This window comes from Neopelma chrysocephalum, unplaced genomic scaffold, assembly GCF_003984885.1.
Source record: "Neopelma chrysocephalum unplaced genomic scaffold, ASM398488v2 Primary Assembly neopelma1_43, whole genome shotgun sequence".
NCBI classification, from domain to species: Eukaryota; Metazoa; Chordata; class Aves; order Passeriformes; family Pipridae; genus Neopelma; species Neopelma chrysocephalum.
Genome location: NW_020897702.1, coordinates 14,788,007 through 14,815,588, shown reverse-complemented (window position 1 = coordinate 14,815,588; position 27,582 = coordinate 14,788,007). Strand labels below are relative to the sequence as shown.

Genomic DNA, 27,582 nt, shown 5'->3' with positions numbered 1-27,582 from the left:
ATCTGAAGACCTGAAAGTGCTTGACAAGCATTAACTAAATTAGCTTCCAAATACCTGGAGAGGGAGTCAGATATAATCATCTCCACTTTACGGATGAGCACACAGAAGGAGAAGCTAAGACTAACTGAGGGCTTACAGTTAGTCAGCTGAAACCGTGTTTCCTCCATTGGGGGAACTTGCTCAGCACTTCTGAGGCTCTGGCTGTTTTCTGAGGTGACCAAAGGTGGGGTTTGATGTTCAGTTTTTTGCTTCCAAAACATACAGACTGTGGATGGACCTATATGATCTGGCCCAAGTCCTGCATGAGCTGGAGGAAGCATTTCAGGCACTATTGTTCATGAAGTTTCCCATTCTAACTATCGACCTGGCCTGGGAAAGGGGGAAGCTCTGCTGACAGCATGTTGGCAAAGCCAGGGTTCCTCTGTCTAAGTTGGTCCTGATTTCAGAAAGGTAAGTGGACTCCAGCACAGAAACACTCCAGCTTGCACCCCAAGGGGGTGCAGCCATATTGGCATCTTACTGCCTTTCACTTCATGATACTTTTGGAGAGGAATCTGCACCAAGTCGGCAAATTTCATCACTCTTGTATACAAAGTGTAGGCTTACCAGGCCACATCCCTGCCATAGTGTTTACAAGCCCTTACTTGCAAAAAAAGATGCCGAGACTCCTGATCCAACTCTGGAGTTTTAAATGGCAGCTGTCTTGTCTCCTGCATGCCTCTGTTAAACCAAGGCTGCTCTGCAGCTCCCAGGACTGTACTCAGCAGGGAAAAGGAGAGATTAAGCAAGAGCTGGGCAGACAGGAGAAGAAATTCTCAGTAGCAACTGTATAAGATTTGGTACTAACATGGAATTATAAAACAAAGATAAATGATGTCTTGAAAGACACAACAAGCTCTTCAAATTGATAACTGGGCTAGTAAAAGAGAGAGATTTTTTTCCATAGACTATGGAATTTATAATGCCCTAGAAATTATTTTCCTTTTTAATATCAGACCTGAAAGTTTCCATTCCAGGAATGGCTCTCTGGCTGTAACACAGGCTCCTTCAAATAGGAAGTACCAGAGTCAGTGAAGAGTGCTCTTTATTGCAAAGCTTCGTAGATGCAGATGAAAGACGCTAAAAGTGTTGGCAGCATATCCCATAAAACACATAATTTCACTGTGGGCAGTCATCCAGGTTTCTACAAGGTTGTGACATTTTCCACATTTTCTCCTTTTCAGGCAGAGAAACTGGACAGAAGTAGTTGTCTGGACAACAGGTAACTCCTGTTAGCTCCTCCACCACACACAACACTCTCCCATTTAATCAGCAGAGCCTGCTGGGAGTGTGCAGGTTAATAGCACTCTTGTCTTGCCTGGCAGAGTTGAGTTTGCAGCAGTTTGGAAGCCACTTGTACAGATGCAATCACATAAATTCTTCCATTTCTGCTCACAAAGCTCGATACCTTCTTTTCTGCTACCTGCTTTAAATAGCCCTGGTTACTTTTCCAGTGCTGGGGTTTATTAACACAACTCCCCTATTTGCCCACAGAGAAAATGAGGCAATGATCTCACTGGAGGGAAACAAAAGGGCCACATTTCCTCTAGTAAGTAGGTCAGTGCTGCCAGACGTGATGGAAGAGGATCCTATGGTGCCCATGGGGCATCTGGAGGAGGCTAGGCAGGCAGAGGAGCTACTTGAGGGAGATCTGAAGTGGACCTTGGCACTGGCCCTTCTTCTGGCAGGCAGCAAAGGTGGGTGTGAAAGGGTTTCAACATGCAACCAGTCACAGCATCACTTCCACAAACAGTGAAAGTCCAGTGAGACCCAGTCTCCTCCACTCTCATGCTCAGGTGAAAGGTTATGGGGCAGAGGGGCTGTTGCCTTGCTCCCAGCTCTGGACAGGAAGTCAAGAGATCAGGCTGCCTTGCTGCCTGAGTGTCTTATGTGTATAATAGGGTTAATAAACCTGCTCTGTCCCACAGTGCTGACGTAATATTAAGCTCTTTCATGTTTGCTAAGTGCTACAAAGGGCAGCACCATAGAAACCCATAAAAAATGTACCTTGAAGTTCTGTTGAGGTATTAGCCTTGTTTTAACAGTGTAGATATTACATGAGTTACCACACGCAAGAAGCTTCTCTTAATTAGGATCAAAACGTTCTTTTTTTTAGCTTTGTTTTAATGGCTTTTGAGGATGAGCACATTTCACTTGTCCAGCCTGTTTGGCAATTTATTGTAATCTCTTCAAACTTGCAGCTTCTTTCAGTACACTGGTAAATGCCTTCCTTCTTATCACTGCATTCCCTTGCATTTCTCAAATTTAAATATCTTCAGGTTTTTTCCCAATGTATAATTGGTTTCTCTAAAGTCTAAATTCAGCTACGATATTGTCCTTTGTTGTCGTTGTGGTGGATACTGGGTGTGGTTCAAAACTTTGAGAAGAATCTGTGTGCTGCTTCAGATATAACAGAAGCCCTTTTCCCCATTTCACACCTTGGCTCAAGATTTGTCCACAACTGGTAATGTGCCAAAGTAGGTGTTCTGCAAGGAAAACATCTGCACAGAGATACACAGAGAAAATTATTCTGCCCTAATGATCTCCAGACAACCATTGTGGTAAATGTCCAATTGTGTCCCTGAGCTGGGTATATAGACTGAGTCCAAGTGGCTGGAAGGCAATGCCATGGAGCCATGTGGGCTCTGACGTGGGAATCTGGAGGGATGGGTTCAGTCTCTGTCCTGCCACAAAGATTCTGGGCAGATGAGTCAGGTTCACTGTGTCACATGGAATATGGGTTACAGCTGTCCTTCTCCTCACTGATCAGAGATCCTTGTTATTCTTGGGGTTCCAGCAGCTTTTTTGTCTTTCTGCCTTCAACAGTTTCAGTGCTTAAACTTGGAGTGTTCCTGGGAAGTGTTGTATATGCCAAGGAAGCCTTTCTCACCAAAGTCCTATCCAGAATTGTAAATAGAAGTTGTTCGTGTCTTGGAGGGCAGGTGGTTTTTGAGATTTCCAACCTACCCGTGTGAACTCAAAAGATTTAAGTCACTCAGATACACCTTGTGTGACTACCCAAGGTAACATGGGATTTACATTCTTTCACTACTGCTGCAACTCAGAAAATTATTAGAAAGTGCAATAGAAAGTGTTTTTCAGCAACGTACCATGAGACTTTTGTGTGTAGTATGTGTTCATGACTGGAGAGCATAGGAAAACCGATGAAGGGAGAGGATGTCTTGATTAAAAGAGTGATGTGAAACTTATGAGGGTACAGCTGAGTTCCCAGATGTACCACAGGCACTCTTCGTCACCTTGGGATGGTCACTACAGGCACAGCTCCAGGGTTGGTGGCAATACCAGCTGAGGGCAATCTTATGCTGGAAATAGACAAATTCCCAAAGCTGGATTGCAATGGAGACACAAACCAACACAGCAGAGGGACCAGGAAGGGACACGTATGACTGGAAATTCTAATGCTATCAAGAAGAAGCAGAGGGAACAGAGTAAACAGTCTGCATGAACATCAACTCATACTCTATTCAATGGAGAATGCAAGCTGGGCTTCAGTAGTACACAGTCTTTTGTGAGCTGCCTGATTTCAAGGAACTGATCAAGATCAGCTCATCCAGAATCTCTATTGATTTTTTGGCAATCACAAGGTTACCTTAAGTATTGTAGTTAAATCACTAACACTAGTTGGCACAAGTCTGTTCTTTAGTGCATTAACTTAAGATAATTGTTGCAATCATTCCTATTGTACTTGAAAAGAGAGGTCTATTGGTGATGTTTCAGGGCTCATTCACAAACTGGTACTCAAAATGTTCACCCTTCAGACCTATGAGTGTTGCTTCTCATTACAAAATTTTGAAACCCAGCCATACTCTAATTTTAGCCTTCAGAGGGACAGAAAGAGGAACCTGTACCCAACCCCTTTGCTGAAAGGATCCTGAACAAAGTGACAAACTTAATCCCATTACCTCACCACTGGAGGGGAGCTTCCCAGAAATTTTCCTGATGCAAGGGCAGAACAGCTATTCTTTCATCTTTTTCTGAGTCACGCCCACAGCACCTCTCCGGAATGTAAATGTGCCTGGGTTTAATGATGTGACAAGGTAATTAAGTGTTAATGAGTGGACACAAAGGGTATACAAGTTGCCAGATCTAGTGAGTGCCAAAGCCAAGCTAAGGCGTTTACCAGATTTACAACATATTACTGATATATGGTGGTAATGCCTGCACGTTATTTCAGTTACATAAATAAATTTTATAGTAATAGACAAATAAATTAACTTCATATTTGAATTTTAAATAGTTATTCTAAGAAGAAAGCTACAAGGACCCAATCCTGCGTGCATGAGAAGCAATAGAAAAACTAGGACATAGCACTATTATTATTTAAATTACTATAATGCAGTCAAGTGCCAGCTCAGAATTGAACACTCCCCCTTCCTAGTCCCCTATAGCTTGATGCTCTTGAGTTATATGAGTCCACATATACAGAACTTTAGTTAAACATATAACAAAATTCTTTAGTTACATAAAAGCAAACAGACAGGAGGTCACAACAAAACGGTCTGGATGAAATTACCCTGTACCTTAGTCCTTAAATATCTCTAATGTCATGCGAGTGGCTGATTTAAGCAATTGAACTCCACACAATATTGTTCAAAGTGCACTTTACCCTATAAATAAACATATTTTCTATTCAAATGCAAAATGCTTACTACTTTATGACAATGAATATTTGCATAACACAGGCACCCTGTTCTGAGTTCTGTAAACTCAGGTGCTAGAGTGACAGGACATGAAGTCTGTAGCTTCCCTGAGCTCAGGATAGCTACTCTGGGCAGTGGAAGTATTCTCTGCCGGAGGGTCCCAGGCCCTGTGCAAAGACAACAGTGGGGTCCTGTTAACCTTCAAGCATCACCTTGACTTTTTCACCAGCTGGCCTGTGTGTCCCAACCCAGAGCCATGTTTGATGTCTATGCCACCGGCTGGAAAAACTCTGCTTGTCCTGAAGTCATTGTCTTTTGCTTTCTAATTATGCCTTTTAGAATCACAGTACTTTTAGTTGTTATCCTTCAAGTAACACAACAAAGTGACACAACAAAGCATTAGAAATGAAAGACAGTTTTAAAGTATCAGTGTTTTGGAAGAGAAGATACAGACTGACATGAGAAGCCAAGAAGCTGGGCAGCATCTGGTTTGCAGCCGAAGAGTGAAGAGACAAGCAAGGTATCCAAGACTATCAGGAAGACTGCAGGTGCAGAGGATCAGGAACTCTGTTTGTACAACATCTATCTTGTCCTATCACCTCTCCTCCTTCTCATTGTTCATCAGTTAACTGACATGAGAAAACGAACATCAGCATGTATCAAGGAGAGAAGATTTCAGCTGAGAGACTCCTGTTTTACAGCTGTGTCAAGCTGAGCATTTGCAATTGTCTGACTGTATCCTTGCCCATGCATACTGGGCTTTCAGCTCAAGAGATGCCTAAAACAACCAAAAGCTTCTTTAGCAAAATATTCTGTGTGTCTGTGTACCTTGTCTCTTAATGTACATGAGATCTATCATGGTCCAGGTGGCTGAAGACTGGGTTGCTGTAAACCCACCTACTTTTTGTTATTCTCTGTGTGACTTCAGAGGCACCTGCACACCAGTAATGGAGAGAGGTGTTCAGCACAGCTGACTGCGCGTGTAGGCATGGCTGCTGCATGCCAGGAGGTGAACCTCACACGACTGCCACATAAAACCTCATTCACATCACTGAGCTATGTCTTAGCTGACAGCATTAAACCTGTGACTACCAAATCCATTTGTGAAGCCTCTTGAACCCCTAGCCATGAGTTGCCATTTCAGAGGATGAGGTCAGATAGTTCTGGAGCTGAAAGGGGAATTTTGCAATTGTTAAAGCTTGCAATGAGTCTTGAGAACTGTATTCCAGACCTGCAAGTTTTTTATGCCTTTATTTAGTTAAAAAATAGAAAGAGAGTGGTATGATTTTGCAAAATGTCTTGCCACCTAGGTGATATTTTTTGGAATGTTTCCTAAGTGGTTAAGAATATCCTATCCCATCAAGTGTAGGTTTACACTGGCTTTGCCAAGACGGTAACACAGATATCCTTTTAGAGGAAGTTAAACTATAAAAGGAGGGACTGATTTTCTAGACAACTACATGTGCATGTTAATTACCAAGGTTAATAAAGGGGTGATCTTTGTGTTCCTCAATTCTTAGGTGTCCAAATGAAAAGACTTTATAAGAGCTCTTATTTCCAGGAATGTTTGTAAAAAGAGGCCTCATTTTGGCCTAAATGGAATATATTCAGATCACTTGCAATCTTAATAAATGGATCAGAAAATCCTAGAAATTGGAGAGGTACTGGCCAATGCTTTTTCTCTCTCCAATAATGATGGATTATAGCTTAGTGTTATGCCATTGAAAAAAACCCCAAACAATGAAGGATGCTAGCTCTAGAAATATCAGACATGATAAAGAAGTTAAAATAAAAATTTTTTAAAAAAGGTTTTTACAGAGGTGTCAAAACCACGATCTGCCTCAATACACCATATCATCTAGTCTAGAAAAGAGGACAAAAAAGCATCCAAACTTCTAAAAACCACCGACTGGCTCTAGCTTGGGCAGGTAAGTGAGCCATTTATGCACTCACCAAAGCATTGGCAAAGGTCCTGCCATGACAGCAAGCTCCTGCCTAGCCCTGCTCTGCATAGCCAAGCTCTCTACCTATCCGAGTCCTAACCTGCTGAAAAGGAGGAGCTTTGCTCTGTCCCTTCCTTACTTATAACTTGTTGAGAGCTGGGAGGGAGGGAGGGGTGAGCTCCCTGTGGTGCATCCTGCTGCTGCCTGCCTGCTGCCAACCTCGCAGTCACCACCACAAATGTCTCCTGAGCAGCGTGGTGGCTGCCTCTGCACCCTGGGGTTCCTCTGGCTGCTTGCAGTGGTAGAAGCAAAGACCAGAACATACTACTTGGGAATTGTGGAAGAGAACTGGGACTATGCACCATCTGGGAAAAATCTGATCACTGGACAAAGCCTCTTAGAAGACAAGTAAGTGACTGGGGGCTTTGATAAGCTGAAGGTGTATCAACAGCTTCAAACAAAATTGGTTAACATGGTTAATATTGCTGGAAATGTTGTAAGATGATCTTTTTTCTTGGTTTTATTCTAATGACATTGTCATAGTTGGGATTTCAGCTTTGAGGCAAGAGTAGACTTTGATAGACTTCTCTTCCATCACGGTTGATTAAGCAAGGTGATAGTAAATGTGAATTTGAAGGGGATGTTAAGGAACTGATATTTGTCAAGAAAGTATCAAGTAGTGGGCTTAAAATCCCCTGTATATCTTTCATGAAGAGGCAGGTATTGCTGGGATATCCAAAAGCAAACCCCAACTTTGCTATAATCAAGCACAGCATCTTCCAATAAGACACAGAAGTCTGTTAAACTGCCAAAGATTCTAAGTTTTCTCCCTGTGAGATGATAAAATTTGGGGAACTTGGTATGATATTGTGAAATGTGTATAATACCTACGAATGAGATACAAGTCCCTATATCCCTGAAATGTATACAGCTTTGGGGACCTCCATTTGGAAAATCTATTTGATAAATGCTTATATATAAAACAGTGAATGGTCAGACAGAATTCCTGGTGATCACCAGAGCTGAAAATGGAGAGCCTGGGTAAGCACTGTGATGAACTGTGCCTTGGCCAGTGGAAAACAGGTGTCTGTTCTCGTGTCTGTACTTCTGGGGTTGGCCATGTGTTCCTCCCACACCGAGGGAGCTGGCCTGGACATCAGATGGAGGTAGAACTGATCCTTGGTGCCTCTCTAAAGAATAATTTGGGGTGGAAGGGACCTTTAAAGGTCATTTAGTCCACGTCCCCTGCCATGTTCGGAGACATCTTCAACTAGATCAGATTGCTCAGAGCTATTTCCAATCTGACCTTAACTGTTTCCAGGGATAGGGCATCCACCACCTCTGTAGGCAGTGTGTGCCAGTGTTTTACCACTCTCATTGAGAAAAACTTTTTCCTTGTATCTAATCTAAATTGACTCTCTTTTAGTTTAAAACCATTACCTTGTACAGCATGGTAACACACATTTCAAGCATGTGTGGGAATATTTGTAATATTTCACTGGTATCTTTGACATGATAGAGATAGTTTGGAGGTCCTTCCCCTGAATCTAGACTTGGGATTGAGGCGGGAGCTGTGAGTGAGTGAGGAGTTCCTGGTGCCCATACCAGATCTGGGAGCACACTGGGAGCTGGATGGCGCACCCCAGGAGTTAGAAATGGAAATGTCCTTTCTGACTTTTCAGGAAATCCCAAGCAATGCTGGACTGTTCTCTAGTGGCCAATAATTTTTGAATCACTCTTCGGTGCATTTCATAAAGAAAATCATTTTGCCACAAGCAGGAGGCAATAAAGAGTTTTATTTTTCAACACAAGTTTATGATTATACTTTTAATAAATAAAGCTCCTTTATAAGGAGAATTCAGGAGAATAGTTTGTTCCCAGCCCATGAAAACAAGCTTTTCTGGCAAGGTTATTCCTCATTTGTGCTAAATTCTCAAATTTCTCACTTTCCTACTCTTTATAGCAGAGGATAACTTTCTCTACTCACTAAACCAGAAGACCTCTCATTATAAAATAATAAATCCACTCCAATACACTAGACAGATTGGAACCTGTTCTGTAAATTGTATTTGCACTTTGTGTTCCCTGAACATCAAGTAGCACATTTACTTTTAAGTCTGTGACACAAATGCAATGCCTTTCACAAAATGGCAGGACAGGGCGGGAAGATAGCTTGTGTCTTCAGTCATCACTGTAATGTAATAATTACAGAATGCTAATTCCAAAGGATTTACCCACAGAGGATTTTAATGTGGACTATACATTCAAGGCTGAGGAGCTGTTTGCCATGAACTCCCTTCATGAAGAATCCCTTAAGTGATTCTTGTTATTATTTTATTCCATTTTCAAATTGTATTGACTTGAGCCAGAATGAAGTGCTTTATTCTGGAATAATAGTGTGTCTGCATAAGCATGTGGGTTAAATACTGAACCAGTAATAACTATTTTGACTATTAAATTCTTTAGGATAACCTCTAATGTAAATTTAAAGCAGTATACTAATGGGCTACTTTTCAGCTAATTAATTGGTTCCTATGGATGTTATAAAAAATGTAGTTCTATAAGCAAAGTTTAAAGATTATTTCCCAGATAGTGACAGGGATGCATTTTAAGCCAGCTGTGTTCTGCAAGCAGCAACGCTGTGCTGTGCTCGCTGAGCCTAGCACTTCTCACCTTGTGATGCATCCTCATAGCACCCATCTGATGGGGCACTATCCCAGTTTTATTGAGAGGCAAGTGAAGATAAAGAGGTTGTAGACAAACTGATTATCTTTAAAAGAATTGGTGCATACACATAAAGGAATGCACCCTTTGATTCCCTAGTTAGCCCACAGAGATATAATCAAAACCATTTATTCTTCAGTACTTAATGAAAATCCTGAATTAGCAAGTCTGCAATGGAAACTGTTGCGTTACCTGGATCAGATAGTGACGTATAAGAGATGATTTTCAATGTTGTTATGCCAAAGTCAATAATACCTTCCTCAGCCTTCAGTTTTTAGAAATAAAGAGGATAAAGGAGGCTTCAGTAGCTGAGGCATGGGGCTGGAAATCAAGTGAGCTGATTCTGGCACCAAACACAGCTATGCCACTCAGTTCCTGCTGTGCTGGTGCTGAGTGAGCTGCCTCTGGAGCCAGGAATCCTAGTGCTGCATCAGAACCTCCATGGGTGTGAGCTGAAGAGGGTGCCTCTCCCCAGAGCCAATTAGCCCAAACCCAGCCCTGTGTTAGCATAACTATTCCGCTTGGATGATAATTTTTATTATGCCTTGTCTTACTGCAATGCTCAAGGGCCAGTCTACTGCTTGCACAGAACAAGTATCACAAGCATCTTGCTGCACATCAGTACTTTTTATGTAAAGAGAATAATGAGGCTGTTCACCTCTTCCTTTTGTCTTGTCTAATTGAGGCCTTAAGCTGTTCTACTAATTCTCATAATTTGGAGTGTTATGAATGAAACAAAGAAATGTCATTCTCTGTTTTCTCTCCAAAATTAAACTTACATTTTCCAAAGCATAAGGGCCTTTGGAAGTTGCAGATCCTCATTATGGCCACTGGGCGTAGGTGAGCTGGGAAGGTGTTCAGCATCCCTTCCCACCTGATATAACTGGTGAAAGAGTTGGCATCATTAAACCATGCTGAACTGGACACACAAGGTGCAAGGTGCTGTCAGTGCTGCTGGATGTGCTGCAGACTTCGTGAGTTAGGGCATGGGTATTACTGCAGTAGGAGGGTGAGCTTGACTGTTACCTCTTCCCTTTAATGGTCACATGGGAAATGACCTTTCCAAAGGAAAATACACCTAGGTGTTGTGTCTTGACATGCATAAGTCATTCTCTCCCTCCTGTAGCTCAGCCTTCAGGATTAAAGTTTAGTTGATAATCCGTTTAAATTAATTTGATACTAGTTTACACTATGGACACTTAAATCTTGCTCTGCTGGTGGTAGAGGTTAGTAAGATTTGCCTGATGTAACAGCTCATCCCTTTTCTTTAGAACACCAATTCTACATTTATCTGGGCCAAGTCTCGCACCTACCAACACTAACGGGTGTTTTTTGTTACCACAGCATCAAACATGTTTTGAGCAATTTGCCTATGAGGAGATCCCACCCAGACAAATGACGGTGAAACTGTCGTCACAGATGCTAAACTAATGGCTGAGTCATTATGTGGCCAAATAACCCAATTGCAACAGCAGAGATGATCATTATGGGAAGGGTCAACATCAAAAGGGCATTTGAGGTGAAATCCTGGCTCTAATGAAGCCTGAGATGAGTTTTATTATTGACTTCAGGGGAAGTACAATTTTATTGTAGGAGAGAAGCCATCATACCACACTAGTGACACCTCAGAGCTTCATCTAAGATTTTATGAATTTGATTGACCTTTTCCATGGCTCATGTGGGTCAGAAAAAGCCTAAAACATTCTTTGAGGACTTTGTATCTCTCTCTTTTGAAGACATACAACTTACTTTGTTGTTTGATGCTTTGTGGTCAGGGTACCATCTACAAAGGTGAGTTGGCACCACCAGTCCCCCTCCACTGGCCATTCCTCAAGAACAGACATTGCATTGGCCTTAGTATGGGAGTCATGGTTTGGCAGACAATTACCCTAAACAGATTATATGACCCAGGGCTTAAAATGGTAGGGGCAGTCTAGAGCCATGGGCACTATCCCTGCTTACTTCAGCCACAGGAAAAATCTGGAACTCTGAGGTAAAAAAGCTGTTATAAACTCAGTCATTGAGTATATGAAGAGGATAGAGAGTAAGGAAGGTTTCACCACCAACAGATTTTAGGGAACAAATCCATGAAGATGCTTGTTTAAATGTTTGCCAGTGTAAAATCTGTGGAACTTTAGTGGAACAATAAAAATAAAAGGAAGTTTTCATTTGCCTACAGTTTCACCCAGGACCGTACAGCGGCTATTTGCAATGTTAACTACAGGGAAAAATTTGGGAGTCCATATCTGCTAGTTATTCTGAATGCTGATTTTTTGGCACTCAGTGGTGATTACAGCAGCAAACAAACTCAGAAGGCTTCAAAATTCTATTAGAAAGGATCTGTCTCCAGGCTACTGGGGAACTGTTTACTTGGCCATGCACACTATAACACAGTACTGGTGTAAGCACCTCTTGGAAAACATAACATCTGTTAGGTTGTAACCCTAAGATCAAAGTTGACATAAACATGGTAAAAATCATGGCAAAACACTTATTCTGTGTGGTAAAAGAAATAAGCGGAGAAATAACACTTCACTCATGATCCTGTCCTAAATCATGATCCTTACTGGACACAGCAGATTATCTGCATTTCTAGCCTTGAAGTAGAATCTATGTGACACTCTTGTTTTACTCCTTCTCTCATTTGGAAGAGACTTACTGTTCATCATTGCAGGGACATGAATGTCTGTAATTATGTTAACACTTATTTTAAGGAATTAGAGTTAATTCCCTATTAATAACTCCCTGTTCCATTCATTTGCGTTGCCAACTTTTCTTGTACGTTAGGAAATACTGAGAGTGGTCAGACAGCAAAATGAAACCAGGCACAAAAATAAAGGCAGGATTGCACAGCTTTCTTAGTCTGAACAAGATTTTTTTATACCCTAATTTGCAAGCCTGCTTATCTCTGTAACCTCAAGACTGCCCTGACTAGCGGAGATGAAGGGGGGAATTCAGGAAACTTTCATGGGTACAGCCCCAGAGGGTGGAGTCACTGCCTTTGCCATCAGGAGTGGAGCTGGCAGACCATTATGTGCAGGCTGACAACTGAGTTGGAAGGAGATAGTTAAAATTTAGAGCAGCAGTTCTTACATCTGCACAAGACCAGAAAGATGGAAGTGATTCAGGCAGTGATATCACAAAATCACCAGGAGGATGAAACAGTTTGCAATGAGCAGGGGAGTATGAAGAGGGAGGGAGAAGGTTTGTCTTCTTGTGACAAGAGAGGAATTACAGATAAGAAACATTTTGGCACGAGCTCCAATGTGGGTATTCCAGTGATCCTTGCAGGTCCCTTCCAACTCAGGATATTCTGTGATTCTCTGATTCTGCAAAGGACTTTAAGCACTGTAATGTGCAGCACAGCTTCTTTACACCTGTAAAGAAGCACAGAGCTACCAGCTACTTGCAGTGCTGAGGTGGGCACCCAAAATCCTCCTGGATGAAATGGGGTAGCCTGGGCACCTAGAGTGGGACTAACAACCACCAATGAGCCCTGTTCTCAGGTACTGAGGGCAAACAAATGGGTGTGCTGAAAATACATGTCTCTGTGCATACAGAGCATCACCTACACTGTGACTGCTGCACCTGATAACTATTGCACTGACAGTGGGCTCTGCAGCTCCAAACAAGGGGATTGTTTGAATAGGCCACTTTCAGAAAACTGCCACTAAAAAGGCTTCTTTTCCTGCCTCCTAGATGGCTTTAAGTAGGAGACAAGCAAAGATCCAGATATTATAGCATGGCTTTATATGAGAAAGTCTCCAGTGCTTAATCCTAGAGGGTTTCCTCAGGGTGATTTCTTGAACTTCAGTAATTAATTGGATGTTGGAATCCCTGATCTGTGCATTTAAAGGAGCCAGGCTCATGTTAAGCATCGAACAAAGCCTCATCAAACAGTGCATTTTTCTGGGGTACAATTCTCCTTCTTCAGGAGAAACAATGTATCCCAGGTGCGTTATGGGAGAGTGTGCAAAATAGTCTGGCATGAAAGCCAAGGGCATAAAGATACTGTCACCATGGGGAAAGTATGGTGCCATTGCAGCACCTCATTTAAATATTGGTGGCTGATGAAATTGGAAAAAAATCTCTCTTGAAAATAGGGACTTTTCAAAAAATCTATTTGATATTTTTCTAAAGAAAATGTCTTATAAATCGTTTAAAAATCAATTCATAATTCGAATTAAGGCATAGCCACATGAATACATTGCCATGAGGTAAGGAAGCATATGCATTTACACTGAACTCCTACTGACACTATTTACCACTCTATGGTAAAGACTCTTGTAGTAGCTCTTCCCCCCAGGCAGTGGAAGGTACCTTCTCCTTGATGAATGCAGTGTGACTTGCCAGGTCTTGCTATGTGCACAGACAGTTACCACAGACCTGCTAATTCACTGAAAATCCAGATTTCTTGGCAACTCATTCCTTAACTGTGCTTTTGGGGTGTATTTATCTGATGTACGTTTTTCTGTGAAGAAGCAGACTGAGAAGCTTCCGTCTGTTCCCTGCCATCCCTGCCGACTGTTTCTGCCACAGCAGTATCATTGGCAATGTTTCAATTTGTGCCAAAGCTTGTGGCTTGTTATAAAACCCATGTTTTAAATGAAAAAGCATTCTTTTTGGAGGCTTTTATATCTGGATCAATTCAAGGGCCTGTTTTAGACAGTGACAATGGAGATGTAGTGACCACATGGGGGATGTTGTGAGTTATGGTGTCCTAGAAATCGTAGAATCATAGAATGGTTTGGGTAGAGAGAGTAGTGTATCTTATGGTGAAGAGCTTACAGCAAATCATACCTTTCAACTCATGCAATATCCACCACTTAGGTTACTGGCACTTCACAAAAGCATCTAAAAAAATTGGTTAAGCAGGTGAACTGACCAGTCTCAAAAACTCACAATGAATATGAAATTGCTGTATTTCTGCCAGTGATACTTCAGGAAAATTTAGTTCAGCTTTTTTTATGAGTTTGTTAGGAACCATGAAAGTTAAAAAAGTCTTCAGGGAATGAAAAAGTTCATGGAGCAGTCAACTATGGTGAAGTTGGTTATACAATCCACTGCTGATTATGTAGAAAAGCATTTCATTTCTGCCCTCATTGTGTGGGATAATTAGGGATTATCAACCATAACCTGGAGAGAAGCAAAAAATGGATTTTATATCATCACAGTTGGGATGAACACAGGTTGCGAGTATGATGCTATAATTAAAAGGAAAAAACTATTTCCCAGTTGTGTGAGAAATATTGACTGGGAACACCTCTGGCCCTAGCTGGAACATTATGTACCTATTGTGTGAGTTCTTGTGTTCAGATTTCAAAAGAGATGGGGAAATACTGGTTTTCAAAAAAGACCTTTGGGAAAGATTTGTGGCATAAAGAATGTCAGTGTGCTTGGTTTGTCCAGAAGTGCTTGGTTTGTCCAGAAGAGAGGTAGGAGGCAATTTAGTCAATTAATTAAAACTTATGCAGGTGCCTGCATAGAAAAGAAGTTCTTGATGGCATGTGGCTCCTTTGATCTGAGAGAGGGCTTGATGGAAACCAGTTGGAGTGTGGAGCTGGATGATATTAGACTGCAAATACACTTCAGGCTTCGAAGGAAGCAGGTATTTAAAAGCTATAATATGTTAACCACTGACCATATGGTGGGTTCTCCATCACATGAAGTTGCTATAAACAGACTCTGGAATGTAGAAATTATGCGTTTCATGCAAAACACATTTAATGTTATTCTTCCAGGGAGTCAAACTGTCTGATTAGAATTGCTCTTATTGACTTTTGAAAAAACTTAATTTGGATTTCTTTTCCTTCTGAACAGTCATACTTTCAGAGGTGAGGTTTCAAACCTTCAAAAGAGGGAGAAGCTGCTAAAACTGTACAGAAGGGCTTGAATGGCCAGTCCTCAATGAAGACTTGTAGCAACTGTGCTAAAGACCAGACCTGCAAGTAGATGGTTGTTATTGTACAGAAAGGGGCTTGGACCCTGCTAATCTTGTTCAGATTTACTCCTTAGCTCTAATTCCACCAGCTGTGTGACCTGTGCAGGGAACTATTTATCTTCACTGTAAGCATCAGTTATTTGATCAATTCTTAAGTGAGGTTTATTGTCTCTAAATTATTTTCCCTTCCCAACACTAGGTTTGCAAGTGTGTATGCGACAAGAGGAGCCAACCGAATCGGACGTGTGTACAAAAAGGCTATTTTTAGGCAATTCACAGATGACACTTACTCCCAAGAGATCCCCAAAGCAGCATGGCTGGGATTCCTTGGGCCAGTCCTGAAGGCAGAAGAAGAGGATGTCTTTATCATCCATCTAAAAAACTTTGCTTCCCGCCCATACTCTGTGCATCCACATGGGGTCTTCTATGACAAGGACTCTGAAGGTAAAAGCTCATTTGCCTTTTCCTCTCTTTTCCTCCTGGAGTAACTTGTATCATGGCTAAAAGTTTGTTTAAGTATTTCTTGCTATGGACATTGACATCAGAGTACTTGAGATCACTAAGACCAGGAACAACCTCATCTCTTAAAACTTTTTAGCACAAACTTTCGATATTTGGGATAAATCCAATACTGAAACAGGTTAGATGGGTCTTTGTTCCGGAATTATTTTTCTGAATTATAGGTAACCAAAACATCTTCCCTCCTTCCTTTTACATATTTAGTCTATTTGAATGCATGGAGTTCTTGCAACTAAATGTTTTCCTCTCTTTTGGGTTATAACAGGCATGATATGGTTTTCAGAATCCCAAACCTATGTATGTATATCTTTGTTAGAGGATTGTGTGGATTTGCCTACATTCACTACCCTCATCAGTTTTCTGTGAGAAGATACATAATGTTAGCTGACAAAATGTGCACATGACTGATGAAAATAAAGAAACAAGAAAAAAATAGAGCATTTTTAAAGCTTTTTCAACTGATAAAACATGGATTTTAACTCTCAACATTTTTTGATGAGATTGCCAGAAATATTGAGTTTTTTCACAATGTCTCAGTGATTCTGTGTTTGAGTGCTGTTATTATTTTATAAACAAGTGTTAAATTAGAATAAATTACATATTTATTTAACAAAATCAGTTAAGGAGGGGCTAAAAGCTTCCTTTTTCCTTTTTATGTATTAGGAGCACTTTACCCTGATGGAACCGGCGGTAAAAGCAAGGAGGACGACTTTGTTGTTCCTGGTGGAAATTACACATACACATGGCCAGTAAGGAAAGATTATTCCCCAACTTTGGCAGACTCAAACTGCTTGACTTGGATTTACCATTCTCACATTGACACACCAAGAGATATTGCATCTGGTTTAATTGGGCCTCTGCTGGTGTGTAAAAAAGGTACTGAGCTAGAAACACTGATAGAGCAAGCCCCTCTGCCAAGCTTGGCATCTTAAAAGTCATTTTTGCTTACAGGTATAATCATGATGGTCTAGAGTCTATCCCTACATAGCCCATAAAAAGGGGCAAGGAATAGATGGGCCATTCCAGCAGCATCCCAGGGTAGGTATTGTAGCTCTGGGACAATCCCCTTCCTGCTCCCCTTTGGCTTCATGAGAGATTTACCTCGGCAGGTGGAGGGACTGCAGCATGCTCTGTGACCATCCTGTCATGGCCGAGACCAACTATAAATGTTCCCAAATTGGGGTCATTTCAGGAAGAACAAAGGACTCATTGCTCAGGAAATGAAATTAGGGCTGGGCAGGTGACTTTGGCAACAGTGTTTACATACTTGAAAGTCCAGCGTTTGTAATTATTTCCCCATACAGATCATATGTTTATTTTTGCTCACAAGTTGTATCTTACAACCATAGGGGGTGTGCACTGAACAGCTGTCCTGTGTACGTTATAGCCTGCTAATGTTGTGCTGGAGACATCATCTACCAGCCCTCTCCCCTTGATCAGCTGAGCCATTGCCACCTCTGTCTCTGGGCACGTATAACTATGCCCTTTCTTTGCAGTAACTCCCATAGTACAAAATCAGCCCAGATTTTATGTACAGAACATCTAAGTGAAGCAGGTTTTACACACAAAGAAGAGAAAGACTTCAATGTGGAAAGGACAGGCCCTGTCTCCAGCTTAACTCACACAATTAAAATGTTTCTGCCTTCTATTCTCTTGGAGAGCCTTTGAAATCTGCAGAACTGCCTGAATATGTGAAACTGAGCTGATAACTACACAACAATACATGAAGCTAGGAGATAGCACATTCTAAACAATCCTAGCCTGAAAGGCCAGTGTTATCTGCATGTTTGCTGTTGAATTCAAGGTGGATATCTACATAATGTTACTGCTCTAGTCATCCACACAGCAGTGGTGGTCACAAGGCTGACAGCAAGTCTCTGAGCTCTCTCCTTTGCAGGGGAAGCAAAGGTTTTCATGGGCTCAGAGATAGACTGGACAATTAGATGAAGTTTACACCTGCCAATGGATAATAATAGACTCCTTGATATCGCCACTCCTATAGTCTCAGGTTGTTTGCCAAGCGGTCCTTTGGATAATGGTATTGAACTTCTCTGGAACAGATTCTGTTCATCGTGCCTTCAGCCTTTTTATCTAGTCCTAGATAACTGTCAAAGATTCCTCATTAGTCCATGGAGAGTGAGTCACATTTAGATGGCCTTTCTGGTGGTATGATTCAGCAGTCGCTTCAATGCAACAGAAATGCAGGCTGCCACTCTCCCCTCCTTAATTCCCAGTCAAAAAGAACTCTCCTTGCTTTCTGTCTAGATCAGGCCCACAAACTGGCTCACTGTGCACAGTTGCTAACTAACGCTGACTGAAGGGCAGGGTTGGGTGCAGCAGGCCAAAGAAGGGGAAATAGGACAACAAATATTGACAGGTACTTGTGCTTATGTCAAAACAAAGAGGTAGTGAAATATCAGCTTGAGTTAGACAAGATGAACTGCCTTCTGGAGGCACTTATCTGTTCAAAGTCTGTTGGAGGGGAGTCAAGATGTCTTAGAAGAGCAAAATTAGGAGATTCATCCTGCCCTGTAGAACATGGGCAGCACACTGTATTTCCTTGAGTGCTCCAAGGTTATCGTCACTTTTAAATTCAATCCCCTCCAAGGCTTTTTCTATCACTTTCCTTTTTGTTTGCAATTTAGGAACTGCAGATGACACCACAATAGAAGGGACTGGTGCTGCTAATGCTTTTGCCCTGATGTTTAGCATTGTAGATGAAAACTTCAGCTGGTACCTCGATGAGAATATAAACACCTTCTGCTTAGAACCAGACACAGTGGACAAAGAGGATGAAGGTTTCCAGACCAGCAACCGAATGCATGGTGAGAAGGACTCTTGAGCAAATGGTGACCTACAGCAGTTAGCAGGCTCTTCACTTCAGTAGGACTTCCTGTACCCTGTAATGTTTCTCCTTTATCTGTGGCAGCAAGGAATGAGTCAGGATGTTGAAGTACTCTGTTGATAAAAACCTCTCCCTAAATAAAGCATGACACACTGGTTCGCAGAAAGGAGATTTGGCTTTCATGCCCAGCTCTGCCATTTTTTTATCATTTTATCTTAGGCAACAGATTTAAACCATTTGTTTGTCCAGCTGTGAAAAGAGAAAAAGCTGCAGAGCACTTAGAGATGTGTGTATTGGAAGGGTTCTCAAAGGACTTGTGGCTGGTACAACCACTCTTGCCCTTCAGAGATCCATTGGCCAGTAGTGCTTTGTGCCATTTGGACATCTGGTGTAAGAACTTAATTCCAGATATTTCAGTATATTTTGGTTGTTCCAGGGAGTCTAGGAGCTAAAATATTTTGCAAAATATGAGTCTCATTCTCTGAGTGTCCTGATACATTGTCAGATGTGGAAGCTGAGGAAGAGAAAGCTGACTAGACTGATTTGACTGATATCATAATTTTCAAATCTGAATTGCTTAAGCCTGGCATATAATGACATATTTATGACTCAGCATAAGAGTAAATAGGTTTCATCCATGCTAAATAGCTGCAGAACAAGTTAACTTCATTATCTGGCCTTTTTGACTGTGACTCAGACTTTGTAACATCTTGGTATTACCCAGGAAGTCTATTACACAGACAGAGAATTTGGGGCATTTGATCATCTACAGCTGTAAGCTGTATGTTCAAACTGTTACTCTTCATCGAGGAACCTGTGAGGGCCTTATTCAGTGTGAACATTCAGGCAGTTTCTTTTCTGGGCTAGGAAAGAATCATCCTTAGAAATGGGATCAAAGGCACTTGGCACTTTTCTTTCACCTCTCATAAAGTCTCATACTTTTGTTTTTAGCTATTAACGGTTACATTTATGGCAATCTCCCCGGCTTGGAGATGTGTGCTGACACTTCCATGTCCTGGCACTTGTTTGGCATGGGAAGCGAGATAGATATCCATGCTGCTTATTTCTACGGCCACACGTTCACTAATAGAGACCAGAGAGCAGATGTTGTCGGCCTGTTCCCAGCAACGTTCATCACAGCGGAGATGACTCCCAGGAGCCCTGGGAGGTGGCTGATAACGTGCCAGGTTAATGAGCACTTACGAGGTATGCTGCTATAGATCCCCCTCATCCTTTCAGAAGTTCCAGACTATTATGTTAGGAAAAGAAAACTGAAGGATGTTTCCAGGGAAAGCAGGGTTTGACACTTTTTTTGTGACTTTGAAACACTTTGGAACTACTTCATCAGATAAACATCATGAATATGAGTTTAGTCACCAGTGGAAATTATACACATTGGGCCAAATCTTTAGCTAGTATGAGTGACTTGGCTGTGTAACTCATATGAGGAAGGCTTGCTAGACTCAGCACTGTCACCACGCTTTCTGCATAAACCGGAGATTTTTATGAGCAATGAGAGGAGCCTTCATCACCACTTTTTGTTGTAGACAAGTACTTACACATTAAAAAAATCATGCCAGCTGAAGGAATTTGATGATGATGTTGCGATACTTGTGTGATGTGAGACCCCAAAAGCACATATCATAAAGTAGGTCTCACAGCAGCGGGCAATGTATAATTATCATAGCAGAGATGAGTTGGGAGAATTTTTACTTCTGTGAGCTTGCACATTGATTTCAGTGGGATTTGCATCAGGCAAAACAGACTTGATTCTGGCAAGCAACAAATACCTTCAGTGGAAATACCCAGCCTCTATTTCAATGAAAGTCAAGGGGAGATGATGCCATTTTGCAGACTTCTGGAGGCACTCTGATACCCCAAATCATTCTACCATCCTTACACAGATTAAGAAATTGAGTAAATAAGCAACTAATGAGTGCCACTGTTGTCAGTGGGTTTCACCTGTGGCATAAAGCACCACCTTGCAAAAGAAGGACACTGGCATCTGGCCCAGTGTAGGCAGAGAAAGTCTTTTAAAAAAATAATTTACTCTGGTAATTATTTTCAATCCATGTAGCTCCCAGAGAGTTTTGAATGTGCATTTGTATCCATGAGATTGCTGACACTGCAGCTGGTCAGGGACTGTCTCCAGACTCTTTCTCCTCCCAGGTGGCATGGAGGCACTATATGATGTTCAGATCTGCCAAAAAAACCTGTCTCACCCTTCACCAATCAGTCATATGAGAAGATACTATATTGCTGCCGAAGAAGTGCTCTGGAATTATGGACCTGATGGTTATGATAAATTCACTGGGCAGGGTTTGAATGCCACTGGCAGGTGAGTTTTCTTGTACTCTCCTGTTGTGCTTTAATTTCAGGAGTCTGTGTGAGACTTCCCCAGTGATTCACCAGGGCTAGGTCCTGCACTGTTATTAATTTTAATTGAAAGGGGCAGGGAAGAATGGATTTACACAGCCTTGCTAGGAAGTTAGATTCATAACTGTGATGCTTGTAGATGCTTTCTGGAAGCACTTATCTTGCTCCATTAAGTCCATGAAGAAAGTGACCCCAGTGAGGCACACCAAGTTCAACAGAGTTAATGACCCTTTGTCAAGACTACTCAGGCAGCTTTCACAACTACAGTCAGTGCATTTCAGAGGCACCATAACAGTAGAATTTCCCCCTCTGCTATTACTGATGAAGACAAGCTGCATTATGGTATCTCCCAGAAAAGCCAACAAGGATTAGAGACACATTGTGCACAGTTCTTGCCCTAAGGTAAGTCGGTATAGATGTCTCCCTAAGTAAATTGGGGTTAAACATTAAAGTCTAATGCACAATGAATGCTCATTTGTTAACTAATTCCAACTGGTAATATCTCTCTTCGTCTGCTAGAAAAGTGTATGCAAACTAGTAACTTCTGGGGTCATGTCTCCCGTGTCTGGAGTAATAACTTTATCTGAAATGAAGGGTTCCGTCTGAACCTCCAATTATTTAATCAGTCTGATTTGCTAATTCCACAGTGAATCTGCAACATACTTCACACAAGGAACTGACAGAATAGGAGGACAATATTGGAAAGTTCGCTATGTGGAGTACACTGATGCAACATTCAGTAAGAAGACTTGGTCAGAGGACATGAAGCACCTGGGAATACTTGGTATAGTGAATATTTTCCCCTCCTGTCACTATATCAGGTTTGAATGCAGAACCATTTGGATCCAGAGGGGAACTTAGTGCTTGCAGTCCCCTCTTGTTTTGGTGGAAATATGTTAGGGAGTGGTTCTTCTAATAGCTTCCTTCACCCTCTTTTTTAAGGTCCCGTTATAAAAGCTGAAGTAGGAGATACAGTGCTGGTTACTTTTGCCAACAAAGCCAGAAGAAGCTACAGCATTATGGCCCATGGGGTAAGCTTCAGCAAGCTGTCGGAAGGTGCTCCCTACCTAGATGGTAAGTTTAGACTGTACTACTGTATCATCACATTCAGAATACCTGAGTTTAAAAATCTGCTGCTGCTCTGCAGGTTTGTCCTTTTTGTGGGTACTAAGGCACGGAAGGGATGATTTTATAAAGTTTGTGCCTACCATACCTGTCACAATCCATGGGATTCCACAGTGTGCAAATGTGTTCTTCCACTTGGATATGTGCCAGACAAGATGTCTAACACTAGCTGAGGTCCATGTTGAACAGAAGTCACAAGCACAATCCAATTTATATTAGTTCTAATCTAATATTACTCCATTGAAATCAGTGGATCTCCTCTGGACATACTCCAGAATTATGAATCTCAGGATCTGGCATGATGGCCTTGCTGAGTCTTTAGATATAGCTATCCACTATTCTCTAATCCAGGCCGGCATTGCCCTTGCTTTACTGTTGGGATAGTCAGTGTCAAAGCCAATTTTTATCTGATTGCCCTGAAATGTGAAGCAGTGATAATCCTTATTAACTCTCATAAATAGATAAACACTGAAATGGAGCATTTGAGAAAGTCTTCCTCTAATTTTGTGCAAGGACAGGAAATTTATTCCTTAACTGATAGATGTTAAATGTCATATTTAATAGATAGGCACTTTTTACAGTCAGTGACAAGAAACAAATCCTTCAGAGAGTGACGAGTCCCATTTATTTTGAACACTTCTTTCAGGAGACAGTAGTTCACCCTCTGGAGATGTGAGTCTGTCTCAATCAACTACAGAAGTCTAGAGTTTGGGTTAGGGATTAAGCTTGAGATGGCTCGATTAAGGTGAGCTGAATCCCATCCATAGCCTAAAGATAATGTTGTGGTCTCTGAAAAATTTTTTGCTGCATTTGCAGCACTGAAAAGAAAGGTAGTTTTCTTGTTGCCTAAATTGTTTTGTTTCCACCACAATACATCAAAAAGAAACTCATGGAACATAATCCCTCCTTTGAAAACTGTACTAAGAGAACTAGGTCAACGTGTAAAACTCATCATACAATAAAATAAATGCAAAAGGCTTTATTAAATTGTCGTGTCTAGTTGCTGACCTTGGAACTCAACAAATTTGCTAGCAGGCAAATCACAAAAAAACCCGACTGGCTTGAGTTCAGCCTTGAAGTTATCTGCACAGATCCTAATGCCACCCATGTCTGAGGTAGTTCCCCAATGGAAGAGCAGTTTCCCTCTGCTCTCACTCCTATTGTGCTTTCATTTAGCACTCTCTTGCCCTCCAACATTGCACACTTTGACCTGGAACAAAATCAAACAAAAACCTACAATTCAGCAGCTGTGTGGGTCTTTGGAGAGGAACCTGACTCCAGATTCATCAATAATCTTTCCGTTCCTCCTTCTCTCCTTTAACCCTTGTGCCTTTGATTTCCATTACATCTATCTACAAGTGTAGAAGTCCCACAGGAGCTGTAGGTTTACACAGATAAATGATTTTTCAAACGCTGTGCATTGTCTGAGTGCAGCCTAAACATACCTGCAGATACCTACAGATGTTTGCAGACATATGTTTTTTTTCAGTTCTGCCCTCAGGAAACACCCTTCCATGTTGTGTTTGACACTTGTCCAGTCTTAGAGGCTTTTTGACTCCAAATCAATGTTTTCCTTATTAAGCATTGTTGCAGAATGAGACCGGTAGTATAAGATACTGTTGAATCAGTACTTTGTACTGCTATTTGCAGTAAATAGTATGTCTTCAAACATAATACTGTTGTTTTCACTTGTGTCTAAGTTTTTAAGAGGATTCTCTTTCAATATTAGAGAGGAGTATTAGATCAGTGCGGTGTGCTGCTGCCTGACTCATCTGACTATGATGAAAAAATCTAGCCAATGGATGCTTAAGTGTTAAACAAAACTTCTGATTTGATCTTCCTCATAGCAAAGACCAGAAAAGTTACTCTGCATTTTTTTTTCTACAAAGGTTGCAGGGCTGACCCCTTTTTCTGACTTTCAAGTCCCTTTTGTAAGTTCTCTCTGAGTGAATACAAACACTTTTTTACAGTTGCTAAATTACATGAGAGGTGCTACACCCATCCTTTGCATGGTAGCAGACAATGGCCCAAATCCTTTAAAAGTAACCTTCAAAAAAAGTAATATCTGCCACTCTGTGGAGATGCTGACAGAAGATCCTGTGCATTGCTTCAAAATCAAAAAGAAACAATTATCAGGATCAGATTTGTTTAGAATTTCTAAAGACCCACAGCTACAGCTCCGCTTGCTAATGTAATTGCTTTGTTGGTGCTTAATGAAGAGCCAGAGTCTGCGTTTGCACCACAGATAAATCTCATGATAGGGCAGGTAAGCTACAAACACTAGAAGAAACCATTTAAGCACCAGGATGAGGTCTGCTGTATTGTCTGATTGAATCCAGATAATCCACAGTAGCGTCAGAAGACGTCTGGGTGAAGCAGCTAAACTTGTTCTTCGGGGAATGGGCTTGGTTGTCCCCATGGTACAGAACTCAGGTGAAACGTCCCCATGGCATAACTGCCCAGACATCAGGATGGTGCTTGAGCTGCGGTTGAAATTGGGAGCTTCTCCACAGAAATCAGCAGCTATGTCTTCCTGACTCCTTGTAGTCAGAAAGACAAAACCTTCCTGTAATCTTATTGCATCTCAACTTTCTCTCTGCAGGCTATCTGAAGCCAGGAGCCCATGTTAAGCCAGGTGAAACCTTCACGTACAAATGGAAGGTGCCTGAAAATGGAGGTCCAACAGAGAGTGACCCGCCATGCCTGACCTATCTGTACTACTCAGCTACTGATGCCGTCAAGGACACCAACTCCGGCCTCGTGGGGCCTTTGCTGGTGTGTCGGAAGAACACACTGAATCATGATGGGACACAGGTGCCAAATGTGAACATCTGCTTGTCCCTAACAGGAGGGTGGTGCACTGGGGGGGGTGGTTCCCATATGGGCTATTTGCCCAGTTCCCCATTCAGTTTACAGAGATTAAACAAAGGTCAGTCCTCAGGGTAAAAGCTGACCTCAAGGGAATGTTAAGAAGATGAAACTGTAATTCCTTGATATCCTGGCTTGTCCCTAGTTTTTCCATCTTTTTCATACAATGAATACCTTTTTTCACCCCAAGTAATGGACAATTTATTTATCCTTCTGGTTGATGGAAGAATGACAATCCCTGTCTCTACACAGACTTAGTAAGAAGGCAGCTTCAGATTTTTGGGGAAAGAAAAATTTGTTAAAAAAAGAAATTCATTCTGATTGAACATACTTTTTAAAAATCTTGGCTTGCTTTTTGGCTTCAGAAAGGAATCGATAGAGAATTTTACCTCCTCTTTTCAATCTTTGATGAGAATGACAGCTGGTATCTGAACAAGAATATTGAAGCATTTACTGGAGACCCTTCAAAAGTAGATGAAAATGATGCTGATTTCAAGGAATCCAACAAAATGCACGGTATGAAATGCCTAATATCTGTTAATGATACCTTTTCTTCAATCATATTAGGAAGATGAGTTGGCAGGTTTTATCATCATTCATAGCCAACTGCAGTGCACTGGAGAGTGAGGGGGAAAGCTGTCAATCAGCTTATGGTCAGCTCCTGATGCCCTTGGAGTATATGTTGAAACCCTAGTCATAATAGCAATGAATGCATCCACCTACCAACTATACCTGGAGAAAGGGAACAGAGTGTAGTTTGTAGATACAATACTTAGGTCTATAGAAAGACATAATGCCAGAAACAGGCATCAACTGCAGAAAAAGCCAGTGTACACTAGTTTTAAATTTCTCTGATGGCCTTGGCACTGATTCAGACAATAAAGGTCCACTTGCTCTGCTCTGCCATCTCCCACTTGGGCAGTGACCACCTCTGGGACAGGAGAGGCAAAGACTAATGGAATGGCCAATAATATTTTAAAACATCACCCCTGGATGTAAGTATCTGACTTCAGCATATACCTCCTCCAAGGTAACCCTGACATGACAGACTTGAGCAGATCGCATAACCAGTCTTTGCTTTAGTGTTCTGAAGAGCACTGAGACTATATATGGTTAGAAAACCCTAGGGCCTTCTGGGCCCATCTATTTCATTCTTCTATTATTATGTGGATCTCATACTAAAGTTTTGTTCTGTTACAGCCTCTTTCACACGCTGATCTCAGCAAACATTTGAGGATTATGGGATTTAGCCTGATAGCACCCTTGTAAAAGAAATGGATAAATTTAAGAAGTAAAAGTGGAAGTCAAAGATCGAAACAACTTAAAAAGGCTCCATCAGAGTTGAATTTATAACCAAGAGTCTTTGTGGCTCTCTCCATAGGCTTGATGACACAGTTATACATTCTTACGGTTGAAAGGAGGTACCGAATTTATACACTTAACTGGTGTCTGGAAGGTACTCTGAAAAGCTCGGAAGAGGAGTGCTACATCACTGTAAAATGCTATTACAGATTTTACAGGCTAAAATCAAAAAGGTAGAAGGTCAGAGGTTATAGGAATAGCACTTATATATTAATTTGGTGTCCTCCAATGCTACCTTTGCTTCACAAAATGCCCCTTTAATGCTGTGACTTGCTGAGCCATGAGTCTCTTGCCAGGAAGGTGGTAGGAGGCTCTGTGATGAGTTTCTGTAGACCTGTTGCTAACTGGGATCTTTCCTTTTCCTCCAGCTATCAATGGCTACTTGTATGGTAATCTGCCAGGCCTGACCATGTGCAAGAACGACAAGGTGTCCTGGCACCTCATCGGGCTGGGCAGTCACTATGACATGCATGGGGTTCATTTTCAAGGGAACACCATTGACCTCAGAGGGACAACAAGGGATGGGCTGGCCTTGTTTCCTCATTTATCGGGGACAGCGCTGATGCAGCCAGATCGTGTGGGTATGTTCATGAATTGGTTTTGGTGGTGTGGCACTTGCAGACACCAGTCAGCCAAAATAACAGTTGGTGAGATGCTCTGCTCTGCACAAGGAACCTGAAAGCATGGAGACTGTGGAGACCTGGCATAGCTGAGAATTCAGTCTGGGTTGCTTTTCTGGGAAGGTTCTATAAATCAAATATGCATGTGCATCAAAGAGTGGAGGCTTCAATGACCTTGGGATGGGAAGAGCAGCAGGCAGAGAGATAACTAAGAGGATGCTCACAGAATTTCTATAATTCTTAAACAGGCATTTTTAGAAGAGCAAATTCACTGTTATGTGGACAGTCAGCATCATTTAAGGTATTTTAGGACTTCAACAATAACTTTTCAAAAATAGTCAGTCTTTAGGAGTTTCTTCAGAAGCAAACACATTAAAGACACTTTTAATTCTCATGGGTAATCCAGTGATTCATACTTCAAATTAAGAAGGGGTGAATTGTTTGTGGGAGACTTAGCAAATAAGTTTCATAACCAAGACTGCAACATTACTTTGTTTTACATTGGTGCAACTCTGTTTAAATCAAGAGAGTCATCAGAGTTGTGCAAGGCTATGCCAAG

General features: G+C 41.6%; 1 protein-coding gene across 1 annotated transcript in view; it reads left to right on the top strand.

Moving 5' to 3' along the window:
• Window positions 1-6,881: 6,881 nt before the first annotated feature.
• Window positions 6,882-27,582, top strand: part of HEPHL1 (hephaestin like 1) — a 33,483-nt gene continuing 12,782 nt past the window's right edge. Inside the window, exons 1-11 of the mRNA XM_027677407.1 lie at window positions 6,882-7,051; window positions 15,508-15,752; window positions 16,491-16,703; window positions 18,473-18,652; window positions 19,624-19,878; window positions 20,842-21,010; window positions 21,696-21,832; window positions 21,991-22,122; window positions 24,776-24,987; window positions 25,407-25,557; window positions 26,772-26,984. Of these exons, the coding sequence (XP_027533208.1) occupies window positions 6,882-7,051; window positions 15,508-15,752; window positions 16,491-16,703; window positions 18,473-18,652; window positions 19,624-19,878; window positions 20,842-21,010; window positions 21,696-21,832; window positions 21,991-22,122; window positions 24,776-24,987; window positions 25,407-25,557; window positions 26,772-26,984 (2,077 nt within the window). The remainder of the gene's footprint in view (window positions 7,052-15,507; window positions 15,753-16,490; window positions 16,704-18,472; window positions 18,653-19,623; window positions 19,879-20,841; window positions 21,011-21,695; window positions 21,833-21,990; window positions 22,123-24,775; window positions 24,988-25,406; window positions 25,558-26,771; window positions 26,985-27,582) is intronic.